The following is a 26078-nucleotide window of genomic DNA, read 5'->3' as shown; positions in this document are numbered from 1 at the left end:
GTCCTTCCTCGTTCCGGATAAGATCCCCGGACAATACATAGCAACTTATACTGTCCTAAGAATCTTCCATACAGCTAACCTGCACTATTACTTCTCAATGACCGCAATGTGATTTCCTGTTTGTTCTTTTGGGTCTTTTCAAAAAACAAAAAATGAAAACCTCACTTAATTTGTAATGTGATTTTGGCTAAATACCTTCAACTCGTTTTAGTGATGTGCCCCTTCACTACAGTAGCGTACTTAACGTATGGACTTCATTTATGCATGGCTATCACTGCTATTTTCTCCTATTTTTAGCAGCCGGCCCCTCGGGGTTGTAGGCGACTTGATGTGTAACTGTGAGAAGGTACAATAAAGGTTTTCAAAAATAAAAAATAAAAAAATAAAAAATAATTGGGAAAAGCGTTTCCTTCGGAGGAGAGACTTTTTTCCATGAGACAGAAATGTGGGATTCTACTAAGAGTCTCGGTTTCCAACAGTCCGACAGGTAGGCTCCCTGCTGGGTTCCATGGGGTCCTGCATTTTTCTCATCTCGAACGCCAGGCTGAGAATGCGGCTTCTGCAACAGACTCTCGAAGACCAGTGGGACCAAGCGACAGGGCGTTGGGAAGATCGTATCGCTTTTTCCCAAGCAGTGAAGGATGCCATCAAATGGTGGACTCGGACGGGGAATGTGCTGGTGGGAGTGCCTTTTCACCAACCTCTACCGACCCAGTCTATAGTGACGGATGCCTCTCTGCAAGGCTGGGGAGCGCACATGGGTCCCCTTCAGATTCAGGGTCAGTGGTCTGCGCAGGAGCAGACGTACCACATCAACATGCTGGAACTCAGAGCGGTGTTTCTAGCTCTCAAAGCTTTTCTTCCAGCAATCGAGTCCAACTCAGTCCTAGTTCAGACGGACAATACAACCACCATGTTCTATCTGAACAAGCAAGGAGGCACGCGGTCACGCCCACTCTACCGGGAGGCTCAAACCATCTGGCACTGGCTTCTCTCTCGAGGCCTCTCAGTGGTGGCAGTGCACCTTCCAGGCGAGTTAAACATCAAAGCAGACGCACTCAGCAGGCACTTCGAAGATCAGCCAGACTGGGTGCTAAACGACGAAGTGGTAGAAGATCTTTTTCGTTGTTGAGGTCGTCCAGCCATAGACTTGTTTGCAGACGAAGAAAACACAAAATGCCATGCCTTCGCGTCCAGATTCCACCAGCCAGGGACGCAGGGGAATGCTCTCCTGATGGATTGGTCGGGAACATTTGCTTACTCGTTTCCTCCCCTGGCTCTGATTCCGAAGGTAGTCTCCAAGCTCCTCAGGTCAGACATGGAGATGATCTTGGTAGCTCCGGATTGGCCACGGCAGTGGTGGTACCCGAACCTTCTGCATCTGTCTGTGTGTCCACACAGACGACTTCCTTGCAGGCCCGACCTGTTGAGCAAGATGAACGGGAGAATACTGCATCCCAACCTCCCATCACTGAACCTAACAGCATGGCACCTGAGGTCCTGCAATATGGGCATCTTAACCTGCCTCCCGAATGTATGCACATTTTAAAGGAGGCTAAGAGACCTTCCACGAGAGCGTCTTATGCGTTCAAGTGGAAAAGGTTTTACATATGGTGTAGGGATCATCACCTAGATCCTACTAAAGGGCAGGAGGAGGTAATCCTGCCATACCTCCTTTCCTTGGCAACTTCTTGATTGAAATATGCTTCCATTAGAGTGCATCTGTCAGCCATAGTAGCGTACAGGAAATCACCTAATCAGATTTCTTTCTTTCAGGTTCCGGTGGTTAAGGACTTCCTCCAGGGGTTGAAAAAAGTCTATCCCCCTGTGCGAAATCCTTCTCCTCCTTGGGAATTGAAGCTGGTTCTATCCAGGATAATGTTACCTCCTTTCGAACCCATCCACAAGGTCTCTTTGCAACATCTCTCTTGGAAAGCAGCCTTTTTAGTGGCGATTACGTCATCGCGCAGAGTAAGCGAGATACAAGCGCTCTGTGCGAAGGAACCATATACTGTTTTCCATCACAATAGAGTAGTCCTGAGAGCTCATCCATCCTTCTTGCCTAAGGTGGTTTCTGATTTTCATATAAATCAGTCCATTTCCCTCCCTTCGTTTTTTCCAAATCCAGCGACCCCAGCAGAGCGGTCATTGCACTCCTTGGATCTAAAGAGTGCTCAAGTTCTATTTGGAAAAGACTAAGGGAATCAGGAAGGCGGGTCAGCTGTTTATAAACTATGGTTCAATGAGATCGGGCTTTCCAGCGGCCAAGAGGTCCATCTCCAGATGGATTGTCTCCTGCATTAAATTGGCCTATCAGCTTGCAGGCAAGCCTTTATTAGTATCACCCAAAGCGCATTCCATCAGAGGGAAAGCGGCCACAGTGGCTTTCTTGCATGACATTCCAATGTCAGAAATATGCAAGGCTGCAACCTTGAAATCAGTTCATACCTTTACGAGGCATTACTGTCTAGAATCTGATTCCAGGGCCGATACTCAAGTAGGACAAGCCTCATTGAGAAATCTGTTTGGGTAGCCTATGGCCTGCTCAGGCTTGTTGATGAGATTACTGTCTTGTTATTCCTTTGCCCGCAGGGATGAGGAGAGGCTCACTATTCTATTCTAATGCTTATGACTATTGATGAGGATCCCCTGGAAGAGAAGGATTAGTTACTTACCGGTAATCCTAGTTCTCTTCCAGGGGTATCCTCATCAAAGTCATAAGCAACCCTCCTGCCTCCCCGGGCAAAGGACATTCTTTAATAAGGAGATATTGTTAACCTATTTGTTACTTGGTTTTTTCAGTTTCCGAAAAGAACAACTGACCTCTCACCCCTGAGGCATGATGGGATACAGGGGGTCATGAGTGCCTTAAAGGCACGGTGTCAGTTTTTGTATTACATACAGCTACAGGTTAGCTTTTCAGTCTTTTTAGACTGTGTGTTTGCAATGCAGCTTGGGAGCTTTCTATGCTTTCAGTGAGTTATAAGAATTTCTACTGCTATCTAAGCATTAAAACAGTTTCTAAACAATCTTTGGTGTTGTTTCTCATGTTTCTAATGCATATGTTTCATGTATGTATGTACTGTTCCCATGAAGCACAGGGTCAGACTGATTTGCATATGGCCATGTCTGAACTGGGGTGGCAGATTGGGCTAAAGAACGGTGATGGATTACATCCAGATCTTTTGACTGGGTGTGAGTGTTTGATTGATTCAGATGCTCTGTCCATCACCACCCCCTTTTGTACCGCTTTTGGCCGCCATAAGTGTGGCAGGGTATGCTCAGACGTGAGTCCCTTGCTCACTTTGCCACTGGATTCAAGCAAGCCGGGCTGAAGACGGCTGGAATGCCAGAAACCGGTCCTCGGAAGCTTGTTTCCGGTCCAGGGAAGACATGGCTTGGCAGTTCGGGCTGGACTGTTCCCATGAGGCACAGGGTCAGACTGATTTGCATATGGCCATGTCTGAACTGGGGTGGCAGATTGGGCTAAAGAACGGTGATGGATTACATCCAGATCTTTTGACTGGGTGTGAGTGTTTGATTGATTCAGATGCTCTGTCCATCACCACCCCCTTTTGTACCGCTTTTGGCCGCCATAAGTGTGGCAGGGTATGCTCAGACGTGAGTCCCTTGCTCACTTTGCCACTGGATTCAAGCAAGCCGGGCTGAAGACGGCTGGAATGCCAGAAACCGGTCCTCGGAAGCTTGTTTCCGGTCCAGGGAAGACATGGCTTGGCAGTTCGGGCTGGACTGTTCCCATGAGGCACAGGGTCAGACTGATTTGCATATGGCCATGTCTGAACTGGGGTGGCAGAGTGGGCTAAAGAACGGTGATGGATTAAACCCAGATCTTTTGACTGGGTGTGAGTGTTTGATTGATTCAGATGCTCCGTCCATCACCACCCCCTTTTGTACCGCTTTTGGCCGCCATAAGTGTGGCAGGGTATGGTCAGACGTGAGTCCCTTGCTCACTTTGCCACTGGATTCAAGCAAGCCGGGCTGAAGACGGCTGGAATGCCAGAAACCGGTCCTCGGAAGCTTGTTTCCAGTCCAGGGAAGACATGGCTTGGCATTTCGGGCTGGACTGTTCCCATGAGGCACAGGGTCAGACTGATTTGCATATAGCCATGTCTGAACTGGGGTGGCAGAGTGGGCTAAAGAACGGTGATGGATTAAACCCAGATCTTTTGACTGGGTGTGAGTATTTGATTGATTCAGATGCTCCGCCCATCACCACCCCCTTTTGTACCGCTTTTGGCCGCCATAAGTGTGGCAGGGTATGCTCAGACGTGAGTCCCTTGCTCACTTTGCCACTGGATTCAAGCAAGCCGGGCTGAAGACGGCTGGAATGCCAGAAACCGGTCCTCGGAAGCTTGTTTCCGGTCCAGGGAAGACATGGCTTGGCAGTTTGGGCTGGCGTGTTCCCATGAGGCACAGGGTCAGACTGATTTGCATATAGCCATGTCTGAACTGGGGTGGCAGAGTGGGCTAAAGAACGGTGATGGATTAAACCCAGAACTTTTGACTGGGTGTGAGTATTTGATTGATTCAGATGCTCTGTCCATCACCACCCCCCTTTTGTACCCCATATCTGGGTCAGGCAGACCACATCATAATCATCCCAAGGGTCAGGGGTATGTTGGGTATTCTCTGTCCCTTGGGAGTCTGTGCCCTGTATCTCCCCTTCTTCCTCCTCTTGTGGAGAGGGTATTAGGGGTTGTGGTGACTCTGGGGACTTGTGGCCCTGTGTTCCTGTTACACTTTTTTTTAATGGAAGCAGTGGTGAGGATTGATCCTGAGCCTGCCTCTTGGCATTTCCTTTACGCTTTTCCTGCATGAATTGTTGCAGTTCCTCAAAGACAATGCCTCGTCCGTCACTTACTCTCTGGGTACAAGTCTTTTGTTTCTTTGGAGCCAGTGGTGTGTCCTCCGAAAATTTGTGGGGCCTGGAAACCCCATGTTGTTTTCAGTCCTCAGAACTGAGGCCAGCTTTGATTCCGATGTGCTCGAGCCTGATCGTTTCTTCTTCATATTCAATGATTTTCTGAGGGTCATACCCTGATTGGCATCCTACGGTGCCGATGTGTTTTCCGCTGCTGATTTATGCTTCAGTACTGGTGTGTCAGTTTGTGCTGACTTATGCTTAGGTGCTGGTGGCTCAGTTGACATCGACTTATGCTTCGGTAATGGCGAAGTGCCGGAACCGTCCCCGTGCTGTGGTGTGTTAGCCCAATTGGGATCGAGAACATTCTCGTCCGTTCTTGGCTCTGAGGTGTTCTCATGGTGTAGGCCTGAGCTCAAGGGCTGTGCCGAACCAGAGTGTAGCGGGGGTGGTGGAGGAGAGTGTAAGATTTTTTCTTTACACAGGGGTCGACTGTACTTACAGTAAGTGGCGCGGTCTTGGCCCTTGGACCAGAATCAGAGATGTGGCTCGCCGATGCGGGCCCCTCTTCGTGCACCAGAGCGTGTTCTTCCCCAGAGGTGAATTGGAAGTGACTTAGTGGGGGCTGGCGATGACCACCCCACCTTCTATCGGAGATTTGCTTCGCTTTCCACGTCGCTGCCGTCTGAGAACTCTGCCTTGGCAGCCAGTTCAACGGTGTGTTCCAGGCATCGATCCCTAAGGATACAAAGAGTCTTCTTGTATTTGAATAATGTGCAAGCTGCGCACTTGTCCTCTTTATGCTCCGGTGAGAGGCATAAATTACACTCCTCATGTGTATCAGAGTGTGCGCATAAGGCCCGCACAAAGGGCATCATTGAAAGAGGTCCTTTTTCATCTCCATCACCTAGAGACAATCATTATCGACGGGGGTGTGTGTACTGGGCACCGGGTAATACGTTCCCGGCTCCTAGAATCCTTGAGTGTCGTCTACTGGATCTCCGGTTGCTTTCTTCTTAACTGTAGGCCTTGTGGGTGTTGAATGCTGCAGAGCTCCAACGCGGTTCGTCTCAGCTTGATGGCGGAAAAAAAAGTTTCTAACAAAGGAGCTGTTGTACATGCGCAGTACCTCGAGGGGGAGGAGAACCTACGCCGATAATAAAAACTTCCTTGAGGAAAAACAACTTGCAGAGTCTGGGCCAAACACTAGATGGCAGGAATATACATAGCATGTGTATCTGCAGCCAACACATGCTACGAAGACTGAGCTATCTAAAGAAAAAAAGGATTCAGTACAGCAAATAAAAATGCATACACAGGACGGAGACATCTGAACATGCAATAGGTAGACATTTGAATAGTTAATGCATAACATATAAAAAGAGCTAGCATGTTTGAGTGGAGGTAACAGCCGAAACACATTTCCCAAATAGCACCGGAACACTGGCTTTTGCACCCCACGCCACTGGAGGGAGCACTATACGTCGCGATAACAAACAGTGATAGAGCACCCAATGCACTCACGTGTACGATAACGGCATGACAGCGCATAGGACGTATGCTGGATGTCCCTATTCTATACTCTCCTTTGCTACCTCTCGCCGACCGGCATGCTATGCCGTTGCTACAGGAGTTTTTTTTTTTTAAGTTTCCAACATTGGACTTGTGCCCATTCCTGGGGGGATCTATACCACGAAGGCAAATTCCGCAATATTGATCACATGTTCCAAACAGAACAGAGGACGCCACTGGATGTCTTTGTATATATTAGATGGAGACAAGGGATAAGAGCACTTAATCCCGAGTTCCCAGCGGAACCGCAAACGCTTTCACCACTGCAGCACATCTTAGAGAGAGATACAGCTAAAAGGCTGGTGTCAATGATATATAAACTGGTGCATTCACAAACGGCTGCCTCGCCCCCGCGAGCGCGCAAGAAATGGGAAGAGGAACTTGCCCAAGATCTGACAGACGAACAGTGCGAGGACTGCTGTATGCAGACCGAGCGGGTATCGGCTAGCATCAGGCTACGGTTAGTTCATTATAAATTTTTACACAGGATGTATTATACACCAGCCAAGATGTACAGATTCATGTTGAGAAATGATGATAGATGTGATAGATGTCGTATGACGGGAGCAGACTTTCTACATCTAGCATGGTGGTGCCCTGCGGTACAAGAATACTAGGATCAAGTGTTTCATGCATTGCGCGAAATGATAGATACGCCTGTAGAAGCCGCGCCACTAATGGCATTATTAGGATATGTCAAAACACTAAGGGCCAAGCATCATAAATTTATTGCGCTGGCGTTCCTCATGGCTAAAAGAAGGGTGGCTTGCCGATGGGGCAGGGGACGGGCGCCCAAGTTCAAGTAATGGCTATCTGACGTAATAGTGTGCCAGGAACGGCTCTCGGACTATGCGGAACTATTGCCCATGTCTTCCAGGCCCAAGGATGTATGGGCCCCACTGTGGTGCTATTTGTTAGCTCACCAGCGGGAAGAGTGATACGTGGAGAAAGAGTTGTTGGAGGGAAGTGTGGGGGGAAGGTGCTCCTAAAACATGTAATGCGGGGAACGAGGAAGAACATACCAAGTTGTAGATAGGATGGGAAAAAGGGTGGATTGAGGGAAGGTATAATTCAGATGGAATAAGAACAAATCATCCAATGTGCTCCAGATATGTGAGAAATACTAGGAAAAGGTATTAAATAGATGAAGGGATAGGATGCCTAAATGCCTTACGACGCGCACAGCCCTTTCAATAATGTTGTACCACCAACGTCAACTGCATGTAACAAAGAGAAATATGTGTAATATTGCTATGTACCTACTCTGATCCATGTGAATTTGTATGATGTTGATAAAGAATTGTTATCATGTCTTGAAAAAAAATAAAAAAAGATGATTAAAAAAATGTTTGAGTGGAGGTAGGGAGGCTTGAAGGCTTCTACAACAAGTGGTCTTGAGAAGACGTTGAAGGAAGGACTCTGGTCACACATGAGGCTGTCTAAGAGTGAAGTGATGGGGACGCAATCAGTAACAACTTGTAAAATGGTAGAAGAGAGATGTAGTAGGAAAGGAAATAATGAGCACTTTAGGTCGACTATAACAAGTATGGAACTAGGCTCACTAAAGTGACCCATTTGCCCTCTCTACTGCTGTCAAAATCAATTCACCTATGCAAGCATCCTGTAGGGGAGAGAACATTATACCATGTCTAACTGAAAACTGAAATGTAAATGAGCTGCCCCCCTGGTGGATTTCTACATACCTGAGATGTCCCACAGCCTTGGTTCGCACAAGAGAAAGGAGGATATAGTCGTTTTGCTGCCCCTGAAATCTGTCAACAGTAGTTACCTAAGAGGAAAAGAAGCATGTTACATAATTATAGGCATATGAAAACACATTGGGGAACCTTGTGTTACCGAAAGTCTGGCTGAGGTTTTTTCAGTTCCATTAGTTCTATTGAAGAATGATTTAAGTGCTAACCAGTTTTCACAACACCGTAAACAATAGCTTATCCCTCTCAATGGGTAAGCAAAAACAACATCAGATTGAAGCATGATGTGTATGCTGGCAAGTGGTTTCCATACAGATAATAGATAACTAGTTCACCTTGAATAATGAAGATGTGATCAACACAAATTCACACAAGTATCTTTTCACTTGCTTGTGTAAATGCTAACTGTAAAGCCACATGATATGTAAAGGAATCATCTTCCAAACGCTCTCTCAACCGCATAGTTAAGATTGGATGCCAGTATATAGCACACACAGCACTTTCTGCACTGTCTAAAAGCAAGGTAATATCAAAAGGAACAAGAAGAGTGGAGAGAAGACAGCCTGTCTCAGAAATGGGAAGGTATTGATTATATTTTTACTTTATTTGGTCGCCCTATTACAGGGTTGTTTCCACATCGCTGGTTGATCACATCGCGGATAAGATGCTTCTGCCCATTGTAGGTAGTCAGAATGCTGATCCTCTCTGCAGGGTAACCCAAGACTCGCATGTACATGAACAGAGCCACAGCATACTCCGCCTCACCAAGATTCTGACAAAAAGACAAGAAATGATCACAATGCATCCTTGAAATACTGGTAACATTGCACATTCCTCTGTCACATTCATGAACTAGGTATGACCTTCTACAGACAGCTAACATTTCTCAACCTCTACAAAAGAGGAATGAAATTTGCCCACTAGATCCCTACAGATGCTCAGACAGGTTATCCTGCAGCTGCTTTAGAAAGCTTTCTTACGTAAGGATTAGTTTTGTGCATTACATGGATGGAAAATGTACTCCTGCATATTAGCAGCTATGGTTCAAATTATCCATGAGGCATCTACGTTTATGTGAGAGTTAATAAATGAAGTATAGGAAGGAGTTAGTATGAAGACTGTAGAATAAATATGTGAGTTAAGTTAAGATTAAAGTGTGAAATGTGTCTGACATATTTTTTTAAGTTGTTTAACGAAGGAAAAAACTGTTTTATCAGGAGCAATACAGGGTTAAGGATGGCAATATAATCAACCCATGAATAGTCAAACGTGGCAGGAAAACAGTCAAAGACATGCAGAATACTCAGCAAATCAGCCTCAATATACATTAAACAAAAATCTGCAAACGTAAGTTCGAGAAATTCAACTGTAGCATTTTACAGGGTGACATGAGGAAAAGAAGTACAATAGCGGCAAAATGTAAACAACCAAACTCTTAACACAGGCAGTAAGAGTTGTTCGATTAAAGATCCTTTGTCCTTGGCCATAACCAACTAAGGAGGGCAGGTATGCATAATTTAATTCTGTCTTTTGAAAGAGGTTAGGAAGTGAGTTCATCTACTCAAAATGACATATTCTACCCATAACCGTTATTACCAATTCTCCACAGCATAGAGATGCCAGACTTTTACCAACCATAAACCCATACTCGGTAGATCCTGGGTCTTTCACTTCATAGAAACCGTCAGCCTGGCATCTTGTAGCAGCCAAGAAATCAACCTACTACAAAAGGATGAAAGAGGCTATATATTCTCCTTGATCAATTTTATTTGATCATTTCTCAATGTACCACCAGGTACAGATCAATTTTTTGTTGTCATAAATCTGCAAGTGTTTGCCCACCAGAACACTTTCTTTTTTTTAATTATATCTCTATTAACATTTTGCAAAATAGGGGGCATCCAGTACAAACGATACCGGTACAAAGACCGGAACTTTAATAAATGCAGTATAAATACAGCAGTTCCCTCAGTTCGTTGCGGATTTCGATTAAACAACGTAGATATCTTGTCCATTTCTGGTGTGAAACAGGAGGGTAAGGGGGAGGATGGCTCAAGGGAACCAGGTGCAGGCACGCGCCCAACACTTGAACAGTTGATTAAGGAGATCATACTCATTCTATAATGTTTTGAGGAGTCAGAGAGCTTCTGTAGAATCACATACTGAATTTTCCAATTCCGGATATAAAAGAAAATATTGCTGAGTCTATCCTAAAATAAGAGGTTATCAGTAAACTCAATATCTGTCCCACGAGCATCTGATTATGTTGAATGGTGTGCCAATAGTTAAGGCATAAAGTTAGCCTGTAGAGAGCTTGATTAGGGAAGCTAACTTACCTGTTGCCTATTTACTTTCCTACCAAGCACAAATGGATCTATGCACTTTAATCATCATGTTTTCTTAGAAAGGAACAGAGTTGTGAAGGCGAAGTCTATTTTCCCCAGGGAAAAATCTCTCTTAGGAATAATGTTAAAGACAGCACAAAGCAATGTACTATTTCTAAACCTCAGACATCCCAGTGCAGAAGTTAAATGAAAGGAGTCAGGGAGACCAGGGCATGCAACTATGTTGCATGGTCTTCAGAAAGATTACACGTCCAAGATGTAAGGAAGGATGCTTTTGAGGGAAAGACTGAATCAATGTCAAAACAAATCATGGAGACAGAAGAAAATTGTCACGCTATAGAGAAGGAGCTGTGAGACATGAAGGTCATTTCTGCTTACTTCCAGGAGTACTTCAGCTATGATATGTAAAAAAAGTCAGGTGAATGTGTAGGAAAACAATGCCCAGGCGAAGGGTCAGAAGAACTGCTAAGCCCTAACAAAAGAAAAAAAAGATGAGGGTATTAAATAGTAAATTGGATTACAAAATGGTTACTGGTTCCTAACCAGGACTATCGAGGAGGCCAGAAGGAAGGTGAAAACACTTGGGCCCTCCTGGACAAGCAGCAACACTGAGATGTGGAAGAGGGAACAATAGAGCTTACTCCTAAAAGCATGCTTAAGTGGAAATAAAAAACAAAAAGCAATGCTATTGTGGAGTGTAAACAAGGATAACGGAGGCGAGTATTGTGGAGACTTACAGTCTTTCTACCATTTTTTTGTTTTGCGCCCCAGACACTTTTTCTACGGATCATGTAATATATAGGTTGACCTAAAATATTATACTCAATAAGGGAAGAGTGTTGATACTACAGAGGCAGAGGTCCCACACACATCAGTAGAATGGAAAATAGAAATCCCGGCAATCCTTGGCTTACCTGGTAGAAGTATGGATTTGGTTCAGACTCTCCCACACCATGAAAGTCTTCAACATTGATGAGCTGGAAGTCGTACAAGAGCCCAGCGTTCGCAGCACGGAATTCAGGCATCAGCTGGACATGTGGCAAATTTCCCAGATTCTTATAGCGCCACTTGTAGAGATTGCATAAACTGCTCGGTAAAGAGTGAAAGTTACACACTATTTTGTACTGTAGTGTTGAGATCACTCACACCGACTCCTAGTCGATCAACCTATAATCCACTTTACAGCAACACATACCCCATAACAAGGAAGCTCAAAGTGTTCAATACAGTTCTGTTTCACTATCAGCTCATCATCTCGTAAAATTAGTTATGCATTTGCTTTGTACCTAGAGCTGCATACCATGACCTTTGACATTGTGCAAGTGTGTTATCTTCCTGCAAAGTTGAAGGTGCAGTTGAAAACCATTCTGTGCTCTAATTTCACAAGAACAAAGACTGATGTCCCATCTGCAAAATTATTGACATCAATCCTTGCTTTGCATTTCTCTAACATTTGGCACCAGCAGAATCATAACATGCACAGCAAGCACAGACTCACCTGGCTCTTGCTCGACCCTGGGCATCCAGATCCACAGTCGGCACCCCCAGGCGAACAAACCTTGTGAACAGGGACTGCTCCATGTTGGAGTACTTCTGAAAGGCCATGTTCTTAATGACAGGAGGTAGCTGGTGATGGTCTCCAATCATAATCCAGCGCTTCAGGCGGCTGAACCCGTCTTCAGGGTTCTATTCGTTAAAATAAAAACAGAAAACAACCACGTCTTTAAACAATAAGCCAACGGGTTGTCTTCACGTGTGTGAGTAGCGTGTCTGTCTAGAATCCATACTAACAAGTGGTGGGCACGGTTTCCTTTTCTTGCCAGGTATGATGTTTGAATCAATGCCTCAACATCCTAGTACACTGTTAGGAACGATGAGGGAAGTTAGTTTACTAGATTTTGCAGATAGCTATTCTTTATTTGAAAGTTTTGCACAGGTACAACAAAGCTGCTATAGGCGTCAAGAACTAAACATTTAGTAACAGAAATACTTTAAAAAATCAAATGGATAACACACATACATGAAAGTTAATAATGAACACAAAAAGCATTTTGATAACATGTAGACTGAACAAGGGATTCACTGGAAACTGAGATGAACATATAGGTGTGACACATTTTGACAAGGACAATCCTCTCAGCAGATATCCTTGTTTTATGATCTGCATGACGCCATGCTTTCTACATAATTTGCTGACAGGTTGACAATACAAGTAGAAGGTTTGGGGTCAGTTAACACCTTGGTTATGCATTGACCTTATATATGAGAGCTTAGGGGTTATTAAACATCATTGGTAAGCATGGAAAGACTACCAGTATGTTGCACATTTACAGTGGGTTGTGAATTACAAATATTCGAGTTATGCTAGTTTTGTTGCATTCATGTATTAGCACATTGTAGGAAATTGGCTCTATATATACTACACCAAAATGAGGTATAAAAGGTATAGAGTCCAGGTGACCCCAGAGGTAGGCAGAGGTTAAAGTTAGATAGAACCTTACTCTTTATTTGTGGTAGAGTTGTCGAGCGGTAAAGCAGTATCAGAGGACAGTGTTAATTAAGCATTTGATGTACACACTCAGTCAGCAAATGAATTTACACACTCAAGAACTGAACTCTAGACCATTTGTTATTGTATTAAAAAATATACTGTTGTTTTATTTTTTGAACCAAGCAAGCATTAAATACTTTACGGTAATAAGTTGTTGAATGTAGAACAGTTTGAAAATGCAATAGATCTTGTACTTTGTTTGATTTACAGGGAATGCAGTAGGTTGCAATACGTAGCAAATACAGTACATTGAAATGAATAGGCTTTTTCAGTAAATTACAGGTAAGTTACTTTTTACCCTACTTTTCTAACTCAGTGCTGGATACCTAGGTTCAGCACTGGGACATTCCCTGCAAACAAGTAAGAAAATATATTTCAGTTATTTGTGCGATTTTTATGGAATATTTTTAGATTTTAAAACTCCACACTTGGAAACTTTTTGGAAGAATATTGTCAATGTTATCCTATGGAGATAAAACAGGTTATTGGTTCAAAGGTAAGTTATCGACTGTGGGAGGTAAGGTTCTGGGATTAGACTCAGGGGTCCCCCAGGTCAGTGATGCATTCTTGTTACACCCTCAGCGGCACTAGGGCGGCCGGGTGCAGAGAATTGAGGCCCAATGTTATCCAATGGGGGATAGGGGGCCTCCGGTTGGTGGCTGCTGGCAAGCAGGCCACTGGGTTGTGGGAGCAAAGCTCCTAGCTTTTAGGTCAGGGCAAATGGGGAAACAAAGTAGCACAAAAGGTGCACCCTCAGCGGCACTGAGGCGGCCGGGTGCAGAGTGCTGTTTCGACGTCGGGTGCCCTTTTGTTTTCTATGGAGAACCTTTGGTTTGCAAAAGCACTGCAGGCAGGGAGACAAAGGACTTCTGGGCGCGACCACCACTTCCAGAGGTAAGTTGGGAAGTTAATGGTTGGTTAGGCACTGTTGGGTTTGGGTACACAAGGCAGTGAGGCTTCGGGTGCAGGGGTGCCTTTTGGGGTCAGATCTTCTTACCAGCTCCTGGTCGCGGTTTGGTGGGGCCTTCTGGATTTAGACTACAGGCGTCGGCTGGAGGCTTGAGGCAGGTCAGGGGTCGCCAGATCTCGGGTCAGGATCGCTGGGGTGACCACCTCGTGGTGTTCACCACTTGAGTTCGGTTCGGCGGGTGCAGAGTAGGCTGGATTCGCGGTATCTGCCAGAGGTTTGCAGTTGAACAAATCCGGTTTTCAAGGGAGAAGCAGTCTTTGGAAGTAAAGACCAGCAGGTCCTTCGGGGTTTTCGAGGTTACTGGCTGCAGGACACACCGGGATTTTGCAGGAGCAGGTTCGAGGGGAGACAGGCCTGTAGGGCTGGGGCCTAGTCAGTGGGCGTCTTCCCCTTGTTAGCTGGCTGCACGGTTGTTCGGTCCTTCTTTTCTTCTTGTCGTTTCGAGATGTGAGAAAGCAAGGTTCAGGGTGCCCCCTAAATACTAGATTTAGGGGCGTTACAGGTAGGTAGAGGGCAGGGACTAATGGGTCCCTTCCCTGGGGTGGGTACACCCCCTATTGTGCCACCCTCCAGTGGGAGGGGGGCAGGAGCCCGTCCCTGGTTGGTTGGGCCCCCCACATCCTCAAGATAGCGGGTACTCGTAGTTGTGCTTCACCTCGCCTACCCCACTTGAGGGATGGAGTTGGCAGAGGTGGGCATACCTATTTCCCTCACTTGTTTTTCCTGCATGCCTTAGAAGCCTCTCATTCGTGAACCCTGCCCATCCTGGGGGAGGAGGCTTGGCACCTCGTCCCACGATGTGCATTGTTTCAGGCCCCTGAGAGCAGCAGGCTCTCGACCCTGGGGTCCAGAAACATGTCTGTTGGTGGCAGCCTAAGCAGCCACTCAGTCAGGTCACTAGAAGTTGGTCAAGTTTTAGGGGGCATCTCTAAAATGTTGTGCATTTTACATTAAATCCCACACTAGCATCAGTGTGGGTTTAATGTGCTGAGAAGTTTCATACCAAACTTCTCAGTTTTCAGTGTAGCCCTTATGGTGCTGTGGAGTTCGTAATGACAGACTCCCAGCACCATAAGCTCTTAATGGCAGGACTGCACTTACAGTGCCCAGGAATGGACTTGGGCACTGTAGGGGTACAGGGCTCATGCACCTATACACTCACCACCGGCATAGGGCACCCAGATCGAGGGGTGAATAAGCTAGGCCAGAGCAGTGGTTTGTAGGCATGGCACACAGGGATGTGTGCCATGTTGACGCTTCACTTTACTCTGCACCAAGACACGCAGCCTGCAAAGGCAGTGTGTGAGTGTCAGGGTACAGGACCTCTAGAGTGGCACAATAAGTGCTGCAGCCCTTAAAGGCCTTCTCTGGTCACAGTGCCCTGGGTGCCTGTGGTACCATTTACCATGGGCTGACATGTGGCCAGAGATGCCAATTGGGTTTAGGCTTCAATGCAGTTTTAGGGAAGGAACATAGGCCCTGGGTACCTGATTTGCAGAAGCCCAGGGCACACTCAGCAATTCAGCAAAAAGTGGGGCATACCATGCAGAAATAGGGCACTTTCTCACACACATTAATATTCGAAATGCCAAAGTTTAATTTTGTAAAATTTCACAGTGAAAAAAAACACAAAAAGACCTGAATAATGTCAGTGTAATCATGGAATAGCAGTGAAAGGCACAGCTAGAGCACCACATAAATTAGTTCACAAATTATCACTGAAAATATATTTATTAAAAGTACACTGACCAAATAAAATCATTTGGAGAACACAGCAGTGTAGCTTTACCTGAAGGAGAAGAGGGATGAAGGTTTCGATCTCCAGAATTTGCGCAGACTCCTCCATTAAAATGTTGTCATACTGTGATGGGTAACAGCAGAAAAGACTGTTTAATACAAGTACAATGGCTGCACAGATCACAGAACATAATTTCACAATTGAGCAATATTATTTTTAATAAAAGTCTTCCAAATCCTCGTACTTGACAAAAATCTACATTTCATTGTAAACTGTACATATAATTATAAACTCTGCCATCAATCAAAATCATTATGATTAATAATGACATATAAGCAAGCAATGTTTGCCACAATTTAGTAAATCGTAAAAAGTACACAATGTTGAGGGAAAGAGACAGGTTTTCACAAGTGTACCAAGTTATGCAAAAAAAAGCCTAGGTCTCAAAATCTGGCTAAAGCAAATGGTGCCTCTCCTGTGCACACACATCAGTCTGCTTACGAACACCCAAACAATCAAGTCACTGAAAAACAAGTTACTGGTAGAGATAATACCTTGTTGCAGATTTCTTACCATTGAATTTCTCAGGCATCAGTCTGGATCCGGAAACTTTTGAGTGAGCAGTACCCCTTGTGCGCACCGTCTGGAGAATCCATTCGGCTCAGCGTGATGTCATCAGTGTCGGTTATGACATTGTGGTCACCTATTTAGGCACCACCCAGGCATGCTGTCGGTTGTGACATTGTGGTCACCTATTTAGGCACCACCCAGGCATGCGGACGTCAGACCTTTTCACTTTTCCATACCAGAAGCGCAGAAACCTGAAGTGACTGCCTTGAAAGCGTGTCATAATTAGGGCCCTGATAAAGGAAACAACCATAGCCCTAATAAATGGGTCCCCAGAGCAGGGAGGCATGGGTGGGTCTGTAAGGAATCTGCAAATAGATAATGTCTCTACCAGATAATGCTTTACCGAAGGTAAGTAACTTGTTCATCTGATAGAGACTTCTAGCTGCATATTCCTTGCCTTTAAAGCAGATACCCAAGCCATACCATCCTGGCGGTGGGTTGCGGACCAATACATTATACTAGGAAGTCCTGTAGGACCGAACTGGCAAAATGTCCATCCCTGCAGATCTGACTATCTAGGCAGTAGTGCTTGGCAAACATGTGCAAGGATGCCCACGTTGCTGCTTGACAGATGTCCAGAACTGGGACATCCTGAGCCTTTCCCCTGGTGGAATGGGCCCTTAATCACTCAGGAGGGTGCTTCATTTTTAAACAGAGTTTTACATTGCGCAAACTTGACCTGAATCGGGTATCAGATTGCTTTACATAGCACCAGTTGCATTACATGAGGACACATTCATTTTGGTTAGGCATAGGGAGATGAAGTGATTTGCTCAGAATCACAGGATGTTCGGCGTCATTGCTGAGACTCAAACCCAGTTCCACAGATTCGAGGTCGACCGCCCTAGCTGTAAGGCCAACTCCTCACCCCTAGCTTCTTAGCCAGGACCTAGCACATTTTAATGCATAGAACGGCCCATTGAGAGATGGACCTTTCTGCAATGCCCGACCCTTCTCAGCTGCCATGTACCCCACAAAGAGTTGGTCGTCCACCCGGAACTCTCTTGTGAGGTCAAGGTAGAACGACAACACTCTTTTTGGGTCCATAAGGTGGAGACGATCCTCTTCCTTAGAGGGATGCAGGGTAGCAAATAAGGTAGGCAGTATGATGGATTGACCCAGGTGGAATGGGGTCACAACCTTTGGTAAATAAGAAGCACGGGTGTGAAGCACCAGTTTGTCTGGAAAAGACATCATGCAGGGAGGCGTGCAAGACGGCTCCAGCAACTCACTCACTTTCGGGCAGATGTAATCGCCATTCAGAAGGCTGTCTTGATGGTAAGCAACAAGAGGGAACAGTGGAATAAAGGCTTGAAGGGAGCACACATAAGGTAGGTGAAGACCAAATGAAGGACCCACTGCAGCATAAAGGACGTGGGCGGAAACAAGTAAGCCAGCCTTTTTAGGAACCTATGTACAATTGGAGACCTAAAGAGAGAAGGCGTGTGTGGCAGTCGCAAAAAAGCGGATAGAGCAGAAAGATAACCCTTTGAGGATACCCAATGCAGAGCCCTGCTGGGCAAGGTTTAGAATACATAGAAGAACAGTGGAAAGAGATGCATAAAGGGCATAAAGAGGGTCAATTGACCTTTCTGTGCAGTATAATACAAATTTCTGCCAACAGTATGTGTTTACCGCCTTAGTGGAGGGCCGCCGGCCGTCAAAATAACTTTACCCACTTCAGGAGGAAGGTCAAAAGCCATCAATTGTCACCGCTAAATATTCATGCATTGAGGCGCAGAGTTGACAGGTTTAGGTGGAGGACCCTCCACTGCTGCTGCAACACAAGATCCTCACAAAGGGCCAGCCTGATCAGAGAATTAATGCTCATTTTCAGAAGCTCTGGATAACAGACTCTCCTCGCCCAATCAGGAGCCAGTAGAATGACTTGTGCCTGGTCGAACCTGATCTTCTTCAGAACCCTGGGCAGGAGTGGTATGGGCAGAAAGGCATACAGAAGGCCTGAGCTCCACTCGAGACGCAAGGCATCACCACGCGATAGCCACCATGGATACTCCAGCGCACAGTATTGCTGACATTTCGCTTTTTCTTCGAAGGCGAACAGATCTAACCAAGGTTCTCCCCACTGCTGAAAGAGACCTTGCGCCACCACCAACTGGAGACGCCATTCGTGATCCGCTAGGCATCGCCTGCTGAGTTCGTCCACACTGGCGTTCTCGGAGCCATAGACCCAACAGTCAGGGGCATAACTTCGAATCATGGATGCGTTCGAGACACCAGAGACAGACGAGGTGGGGCCGGTAACAAACATCATTAGGGGACAGGCCCCGTATGGCTTGAACCCTGTCTTCCTCGAAGACATCCTCCCATACGAAGTTTGGAAAAAAATCTGAATTCGAAAAAAAGTAGAGAAAAGGCCTGCCAAAAGCAACAGAGGGGTAGCTCTTCCCGGATCAGCGCTTAACTTGCGCGGAAAGAAAAAACTGATGTCCGCATGCCTGGGTGGAACCTATACAGGTACCACGACGTAACGTGGAGCCGAATGGAGCCACCAGACTGTGCGCAAAAGGGGTACTGCTCAGCAAAAGTTTCTGGATCCAGTCTGATGCTCCAAATATTCAAAGGTAAGGAATCTGCAGCTAGAATGCTCTATCAGATGATTATGGCTGGAGTGTAGGTCTCTGTCTCTGTCCTTTTTCAGCACCAGGAAATAACAGGAATATCAACCAGTCCTGATCTTGAATGGCGGCACCCTCTCTATTGGTGTTGTAGTGCAGGGGGGATTGGACAGAAAAGCGAGTAGCCATGCTCTATATTTCGGAGCTCCCACAGGTCTGACATGATGCTCCACCATGCAGGGAAGTGAAAGGTGACCAGACCTCCTACTGAACGATGGTGAGCCGCCAAATGACAAATTGAACGGGTTGTAGTCTGGGTAGAACATTGCCTCGCCCCAAGCCTGAAAGTGATGGGAGGCATGTTGCTGCTGACCCCCATACTTGTGGTGCTCTGCAGATATCCCCTGCTGAAGCCTTGAGAGGGGTCTTGTCAGAACTGATGAGCTATGCCCCTAGAGTGGAGGCTTTGCTCTTCTTAAATTTCTCGAGGGTCTGTGTCGTCACTTGTCAGTTGACTGATGAGCAAGATCCTGGTTTAACCCAGGTGCCCTATAGTATATCTGTTATTGACTCATTAAAGGGTATGAAAGGTTCCTGGGAGGTTGCTGCAGGGTTAAGAACCTATCAAAAGATTGGTCTTGACCTCCTGCAAAGGTAGTGTTAAGTCAAGCACTTCCACTGCCCTCCTGATAACAGTGGTGAAGGAGGCATATTCTTCTGTGGCTATGTTTTGTAAATTTGTATGGCACAGCCTATCACCCATTACGGTATCCAAGCACTGGAACATCAAGTTGAACATCTAGGTCTTCACCTTCTTGAGGATGTTGAGGAGTGGACTGCCGGTCCTGATGTATAGAGGTACTCCATTACAGCTTTTGGCAGCGATGAAGTAGAAAGCAAATCCTCTTGTCTTGCTTCTACGGATGAAGGAGATTTGAGCAAGGGAGAGACAGGTGAAGCTTTGCTACCTGGAAGGGTTGTAGAGTTGGAGTCGGTCGCTGAGGTGGGCTGGTCCCGAGTTGTGGAGGGCATTGTAGGCATGGATGAAAAGTTTGTGTATGCAGCGTTTCTGGATGGGTAGCCAGTGCAGTTCAGCGAGGTAGGGCGTAATGTGTGCACTTCAGGGGATGTCCAGAATGAGTCTGGCGGTGTGTGTTACGGATGGGTTGGAATTTTTATGCAAGCTGGCTGGAGATGTTAACATAGAGTGCGTTACTGTTGTCAAGTCTGCTGGTGATGAAGGCATAGTGGACCATGCGACTTGTGTGCGTGGGGAGCCATTTGAAGATTGTGCTAAGCATTCTCAGGATGTGGCAGCAGGATGCAATCACAGCACTGACCTCTTTGTTCATTGAGATCTATTCGTCAAGGATGATGCTGACGTTTCTGGTGTGGTCTGTGGGTGAGGGACCCAGGTCAGATGGCCACCAGGAGGAGTTCTTATTTCAGAAGATGAGGATCTAAGTGTTGTCCATGTTGAGTTTGAGGCAGATCTCTTGCATCCAGTTGGCCACGTTGGACATGCAGGTCATCAGGTCATGAAGGTGTTCCTGGTGTTGTAGTTCTTATCAGTGAGGGAGAGGGTGCGATGTTGTGGTTCTTATGATGCGGGCGAGAGGTGCCATGATAAAAACAGGATTGGATTGAGGGAGGAGCCCTGGTTGACTCTGCAGACAAGCTTCCTGTGTTTGGAGGTGAAAGTGGAGAGTCTGACTCATTGTATCATGTTGGAGAGGAAGGCGTCAATCCAACTTAAGATAGGCCCTTGGATTCCTGAAGTCTGGCAATGAGGGTGCTGTGAGAGAGGGTGTTGAATGCTGCCGAGAGGTCGAGCAGGATAAGTGCAGTAGTTTCTCCTCTGTCAATGACTGAATGGATGTGGTCGGTTGCTGCCAGGAGGACAGTTTTCACATTATACTTGCTGCAGAATCCTGACTGGGTGGAGTCCAGGAGGTGGTACTGTTCAAGATGGGCAGAGAGCTGCTGGTTGATGTCTTTCTCCACAACTTTGGCCGGAAGGAGTAGGAGAGAGATGGGCCTGTAGCTACTGCAATCTTTCTGGTTTGGTGAGGGTTTCCCCAGTAGAGCAGTGACCTTTGCGTGTTTCCAGCTATCCAGGAAGTTTCCGCTGAAGATGGAAGAGTTGATGGTGGTGAGGTTTGTGCTGATCAGTGTGCTTCCCACACTGTAAATGCGGGGAGGGAGGTTAAGGGTCTGAAGGGGACCCTGAGTGGATGGTCTTCATGATTCTGGTGGTGTCATCTGTGGGGAGGATGCTCCAGGTCGTTAGGAGGTGGGTGCTCCTGATGGTGGTGGGAGGATGCATGATGATGTCCTTTATGGTGGGTTAGGGTGTGAATTTTTGAGTGGATCTTGAGAATTTTGTTGTAGAAAAAAATCCAAAAGGTCATTGCATAAGGTCTGTCAGGGGATAAGGGTTTTTGCTGGTGGCTATCGGTTTAGTGAATTCTTTGGCGATCTTCAAGAGTTCTTTACCAGAGTTGGTGCAGGATTTGAGTCTGATCACCAAGGCACATTTCCTGGCTTCTTTGATCTGGGCGGGGTACTTTCGGATTGCGGATTTGTAGGTGTCTATGGAGGTGTTGTCTTGGCTGGTCCTCCTTATTCTTTCCAACTGCGCGCAATAGCGCTTGGAGACTCTTAGGTCCTCTGTGTACCAACATGCTTGGGTGCGAGTTCTTGTGTGTCTGGTCTTTTTCATGGGGGCTAAGTTGTTGGGGCAGTCTAAGATCCAACTGTTGAAGGTAGATAGGTTGCTCTGTAGGTCACCTGTGAGGGTAGGTACGTTGGGTCTGACAGAGTGGGTCCAGTCTGCATCGGTTATGTTGTTCCAGGTGCAGTGGAGGTTGATGGTAGGTTTAGGTTTGGTGGGGTCCGCTGATACTGAAGTGTACGATGGAGTGGTCTGTTCATGTGAGCTGGGAGATGGGCCTGAAGGTGATCTTGTTGCTGGATGTGAAGATTGGGTCTTTTCTGATCTTATTCAGCTGGTGTTGACTGAAGCTCTCTTTGCCTTTCGCGATTGGATTTTTCAGAGTCTCGGAGCAGATCCATTCTTTACGCTAGTGTTTCTTTTGACAGAGTACCCTTATGGCTGGTTGAGGTAATTGTTTCTTTGATCTTCTCACACTGACTTTCTACAGGGTCTCTGTTGTCCTCTAGTTCATGCAGGACTTGAAACTCATAACTGAGGGTGACTGAATATTCACTCCGTTTTTCCGCATCTGTGAGGAAGGTGGTGTTATATCGCTGGGGTTGGTTTGTTGGTTCCATCCATGCCTTCTTTAGCTTTATCCTGGCTGTTAAAAGGTGAGGGTCTGCGCCAGGTCCGCTCCTCTCATTACCCTCACATCCCGCCGGGACCTCCGGAACTTCTTAACAATGCATACAATGTCGACCTGATTCTCTGTTGAATGGTTTGGTGACACCCATGTTGCCTTGTATATTATTTTGTGTGGGAATACACTACCGCCTACCCTCAGACTATTCAAGGGACAGAGATCTGTGAGCCTTTCACAAGCAACGACTTGGAAAAGTTCAAGCATAAGCCATATTTAAGTAAAGGTAAAGTGAGCAAAAATAATAAAAACTGTAATGAAAACAGGTGACCAACTGTTCAAAGATCTTAATAGATCGTGAAAACAGAAAAAGAGCTGGATTTCTGATTTTTCAGTTTGCTAAAGGCCTAAATAAAATGTTAGGCCTAAAGATGTAAATATACTAGAAATCTTTTTAAGAGGCCCAAAAATACCATATGCCATACAAGAGTCCCAGGTTGTGACTGGCAAGACATTTCCATTTAAGAACAAAATTAATTGTATATTCCAATAAAGGTTTGTAAAAGACATGGGGGATGTGCAGTACATTTACTTTCTTTATAAACACAAACTATAATGGAAGATTAGGTAACATAAATACAAAATTACACTTTTAGTGAAGTGGAGGATCAAGTTAGAATACAATTCCAGAATGCAGGTTTAAAAAAAATATTTTTACACTTGAGTGACAAATTAACAGCTGGCGACCTGTAGATCGACTCTTGATTACCAGTCCCATGACATTGCAACTAATATTAGAGAATCTACAGACTAAAACAATAGAGCTAAAACAGCCTTTTCAGCCTTAACCAGCCTATGGAGCTTACCTTGAAGCCTAGTTCAACTAAATCATGTCGCTTCAGGGCAGCGTGGGTGCAGGTCATTGCAATGATCTTTGCCTCTTTTACCAAGAGGTATTTGGACCGGTCAAGTCCACTGCGCAGCAACTCGAAGGCTCGGAACTCCTGCGGGGAGTAAAAGACCAAATAAGGAGGAATGGTAACTAAAGGAGAACTTTTTTTTTTTTTACACATCCAGTTTCTAATAAACATGCTTCATACCCTTGTTAACAGCGGTCATTTTGGTTGTAGAAGTTAAGTAGGACAACGGCTCTCTCCCCAATGTCTCACCGTTCCTCTACTCTTTCCTCTTACTCAAATCAACCTATTCTACTACTCATCCTGTATAAAAGATTGACCACTTTAAAAACGTATAATGGAAGAATAAGTGATTTCTAAGTAGCAATCGTTTTGAAGTCAGAATCACGTCTCAAGCTACCAAGTTGGAGAATTCTCCAACCTGTTCTCTATGCAATAATGTGAATCTGAAAAAGATATAATGCTGCACGATTTTTGGGCACGTAATGAAATGAAGCACTATCTGAACATATTTGTTCATGGGTCTTTTAGACAGAACGACTAACCACTATAGAGAAGGCATAATGGAAATTGAGGGAAGACTGTTGAGCACAGCAGGAGAAAGGCAGGTTATGACAAAGCAAGTATTCCTCAACTGACTAACTTGTTTAGGTGCCACAAAAAGAAGGGAATCTGTGATGAAAAAAACACCAAGATCGCATACACAGTTTTCCAGATTCGAAGCAAGCATTTTTCTTGTCCAGGGAAGTCAATTGATATGGCTTCACAAGTCAATCAGAGAACATAATTGTCCCTGGACTACAAGTATTCATAATGTGTTCTGCAGCACCTAAAGGAGTAAAGAACAGTAGCAGAGAGTACAATTTTACAAAGGACTGCATTTAAGAACGGAGGAGCACAAGGTGAATCTCAGATGGAGAACGAGCCACATCATTCACTTTAAAGAGACATTTTGGCAAGGTCTCTCTCATACAGTTATGCTCCTGTTCTGCCCATGAAATATAAGACTAACTCTAGCTTTCAATTATCTTAACAAGTGCTGTGGCTTTCAGGCTTCATCTCACTTTTAAAAGATTTTGAAGCAGTTTTGAGCTTTGCTCGACACATTTAGATGTTTAAACCTTTCACAAAATGTTTTGAGAGGCAGATTACGCTTTTCTACAATTTGCTCTTCAGTGAAGACCCCCTCTCCTTCCTGGAAAGTAGTTATGGCATCACATTTTAACAGAGGTGTGTTCTGTGGTTATAGGCTACCCCAGGAAGACAATCAAACTGTTCATGTAATCAATCTTTCACATTCCCACATTGCGCTACAGTGCAATATTTGTCAATAAAAGCCTTTTATTAGACAGGGAGATAGGTATCCGAACCACCAGAGCAACCTTGGGATTGCAGAAATGTAATGATTCCTTTATCCTATCAATACTGCTTCATCTGACATGGGGAGCCTAACCCAGCAAGGCAGGCATACCTCTTCTCCTGGCTCACACTGTGGCTCTTGTTGACAATTCCAGGGATCCTCTGATTATAGGTACCAATGCTAGTCATCCCAGAGGTGCCACAGGGCCCTATTGATTAATGTTTGGGATTCAGACTTTGAACTACTCAACCCCCAAACTCCCTCCCACCCCCCACCCCCCACCAAAACATCTCTGTTGGTTGGCAAATTAAGCTCAACACTATTTCAAGTTTTATGCATAGACCAGCAGGCAATGTACTACCTGGCAATTTGTGGAATCTGTCTTAAATCTATATAGGCCTTGAGCCAACCAGGCTATCGGTACCACTGGGGGAGATGGGTTCTAACATGATTTATTGGCAAGGTTTGGGCATCTAGAGATGGGACATATGAGATAGCAAGTCATAACTCTAGGCCTTTTATGTGTTACCACTCCACTCGCAAGATACCTTGATGTAAATGGAAATGTTTCCATAATTTTGATTATTAAAAATTTTATTATTTAAAATTACAATTACAGAAAATGTGATTATATAAATTGATAATAATCATAATAGTAATTATGATTAAATACAGTACACCAAATGAAATGTATAAATATTTTAATTAATTTCTGTTTTTAAAACTGGTGGTGAATGACCGTGCAGCATCATGAAGACTGAAACAAGCACATCCTGTCGCTCTGATCCCCAGTGTATATTTAATTTATGGTCAAATGTCCAACATTGAGTTACACTGACAAGCCCCCAGGACTACTCATTGTGGAAAACTCTGTTAGAAGCAGCTCAAGTAAGGAATCACATTCCAATGTTAGACATTGCGAAAAACGTGGAAAGCAACACAGTTTCCCAAGTATTTTACCACAGGAAGGACAGGAGCCGGTTTACTATGAAGAGCGATTTACAGACTACAAAGTGAAAAGCTGAAGCAAGTGTCAGTGATGATACTGGAACGAGTGAGTGCACAAGTAAACGCTTAAACAGAAGAACATCTTTAAAGTCAAACTTGTATGCTGAAGAATGTATATTTTGTGGAAAGATAAATCCTACAAGGGAACCTCAACGAGCTAGAAATTAATCAAGGCCACAGAGCTTAGAGTTGACAAAAGGCTTCGAGAGTGTGCAACCATCGTGATTCAAAGATCTTAGCAGTGTGTAGTAGGGACATAGTAGCTGCAGAAGCCCATTATCATGCAACTGGTTATAGGACTATACAAGGATTAAATCAAAGGAGGAAGATCATGCATCTAGCATTCAAATCGATGATCGGTACAAAAACATGAGTGATAAAGCATATGATAATCTATTTCAATACATTAGAACTATGGTTAGTCCTAACAAAGAGGTAATATGTGTGACGACTCTCATTGAAAGACTTGAAACCCTCATGACACGCAGAGGAACATAGGGAATAGATGAATCAAC

At 45.2% G+C, this 26078-nt stretch overlaps 1 protein-coding gene across 1 annotated transcript in view; it reads right to left on the bottom strand.

Annotated features, from left to right (window-relative positions):
- The window catches only part of AQR (aquarius intron-binding spliceosomal factor), a 451150-nt gene that overhangs the window by 63552 nt on the left and 361520 nt on the right, over window positions 1-26078 (bottom strand). The window contains exons 27-32 of the mRNA XM_086937130.1: window positions 23145-23282; window positions 15822-15893; window positions 12010-12197; window positions 11426-11597; window positions 8768-8938; window positions 8158-8243 (exon numbers count right to left, since the gene is read on the bottom strand). Of these exons, the coding sequence (XP_086793256.1) occupies window positions 8158-8243; window positions 8768-8938; window positions 11426-11597; window positions 12010-12197; window positions 15822-15893; window positions 23145-23282 (827 nt within the window). The remainder of the gene's footprint in view (window positions 1-8157; window positions 8244-8767; window positions 8939-11425; window positions 11598-12009; window positions 12198-15821; window positions 15894-23144; window positions 23283-26078) is intronic.

This window comes from Lissotriton vulgaris, chromosome 9 (assembly GCF_964263255.1).
Source record: "Lissotriton vulgaris chromosome 9, aLisVul1.2, whole genome shotgun sequence".
Taxonomy (NCBI): Eukaryota; Metazoa; Chordata; class Amphibia; order Caudata; family Salamandridae; genus Lissotriton; species Lissotriton vulgaris.
Note: the sequence above shows the minus strand (reverse complement) of the source record. Positions and strands in the feature narration are given on the sequence as shown.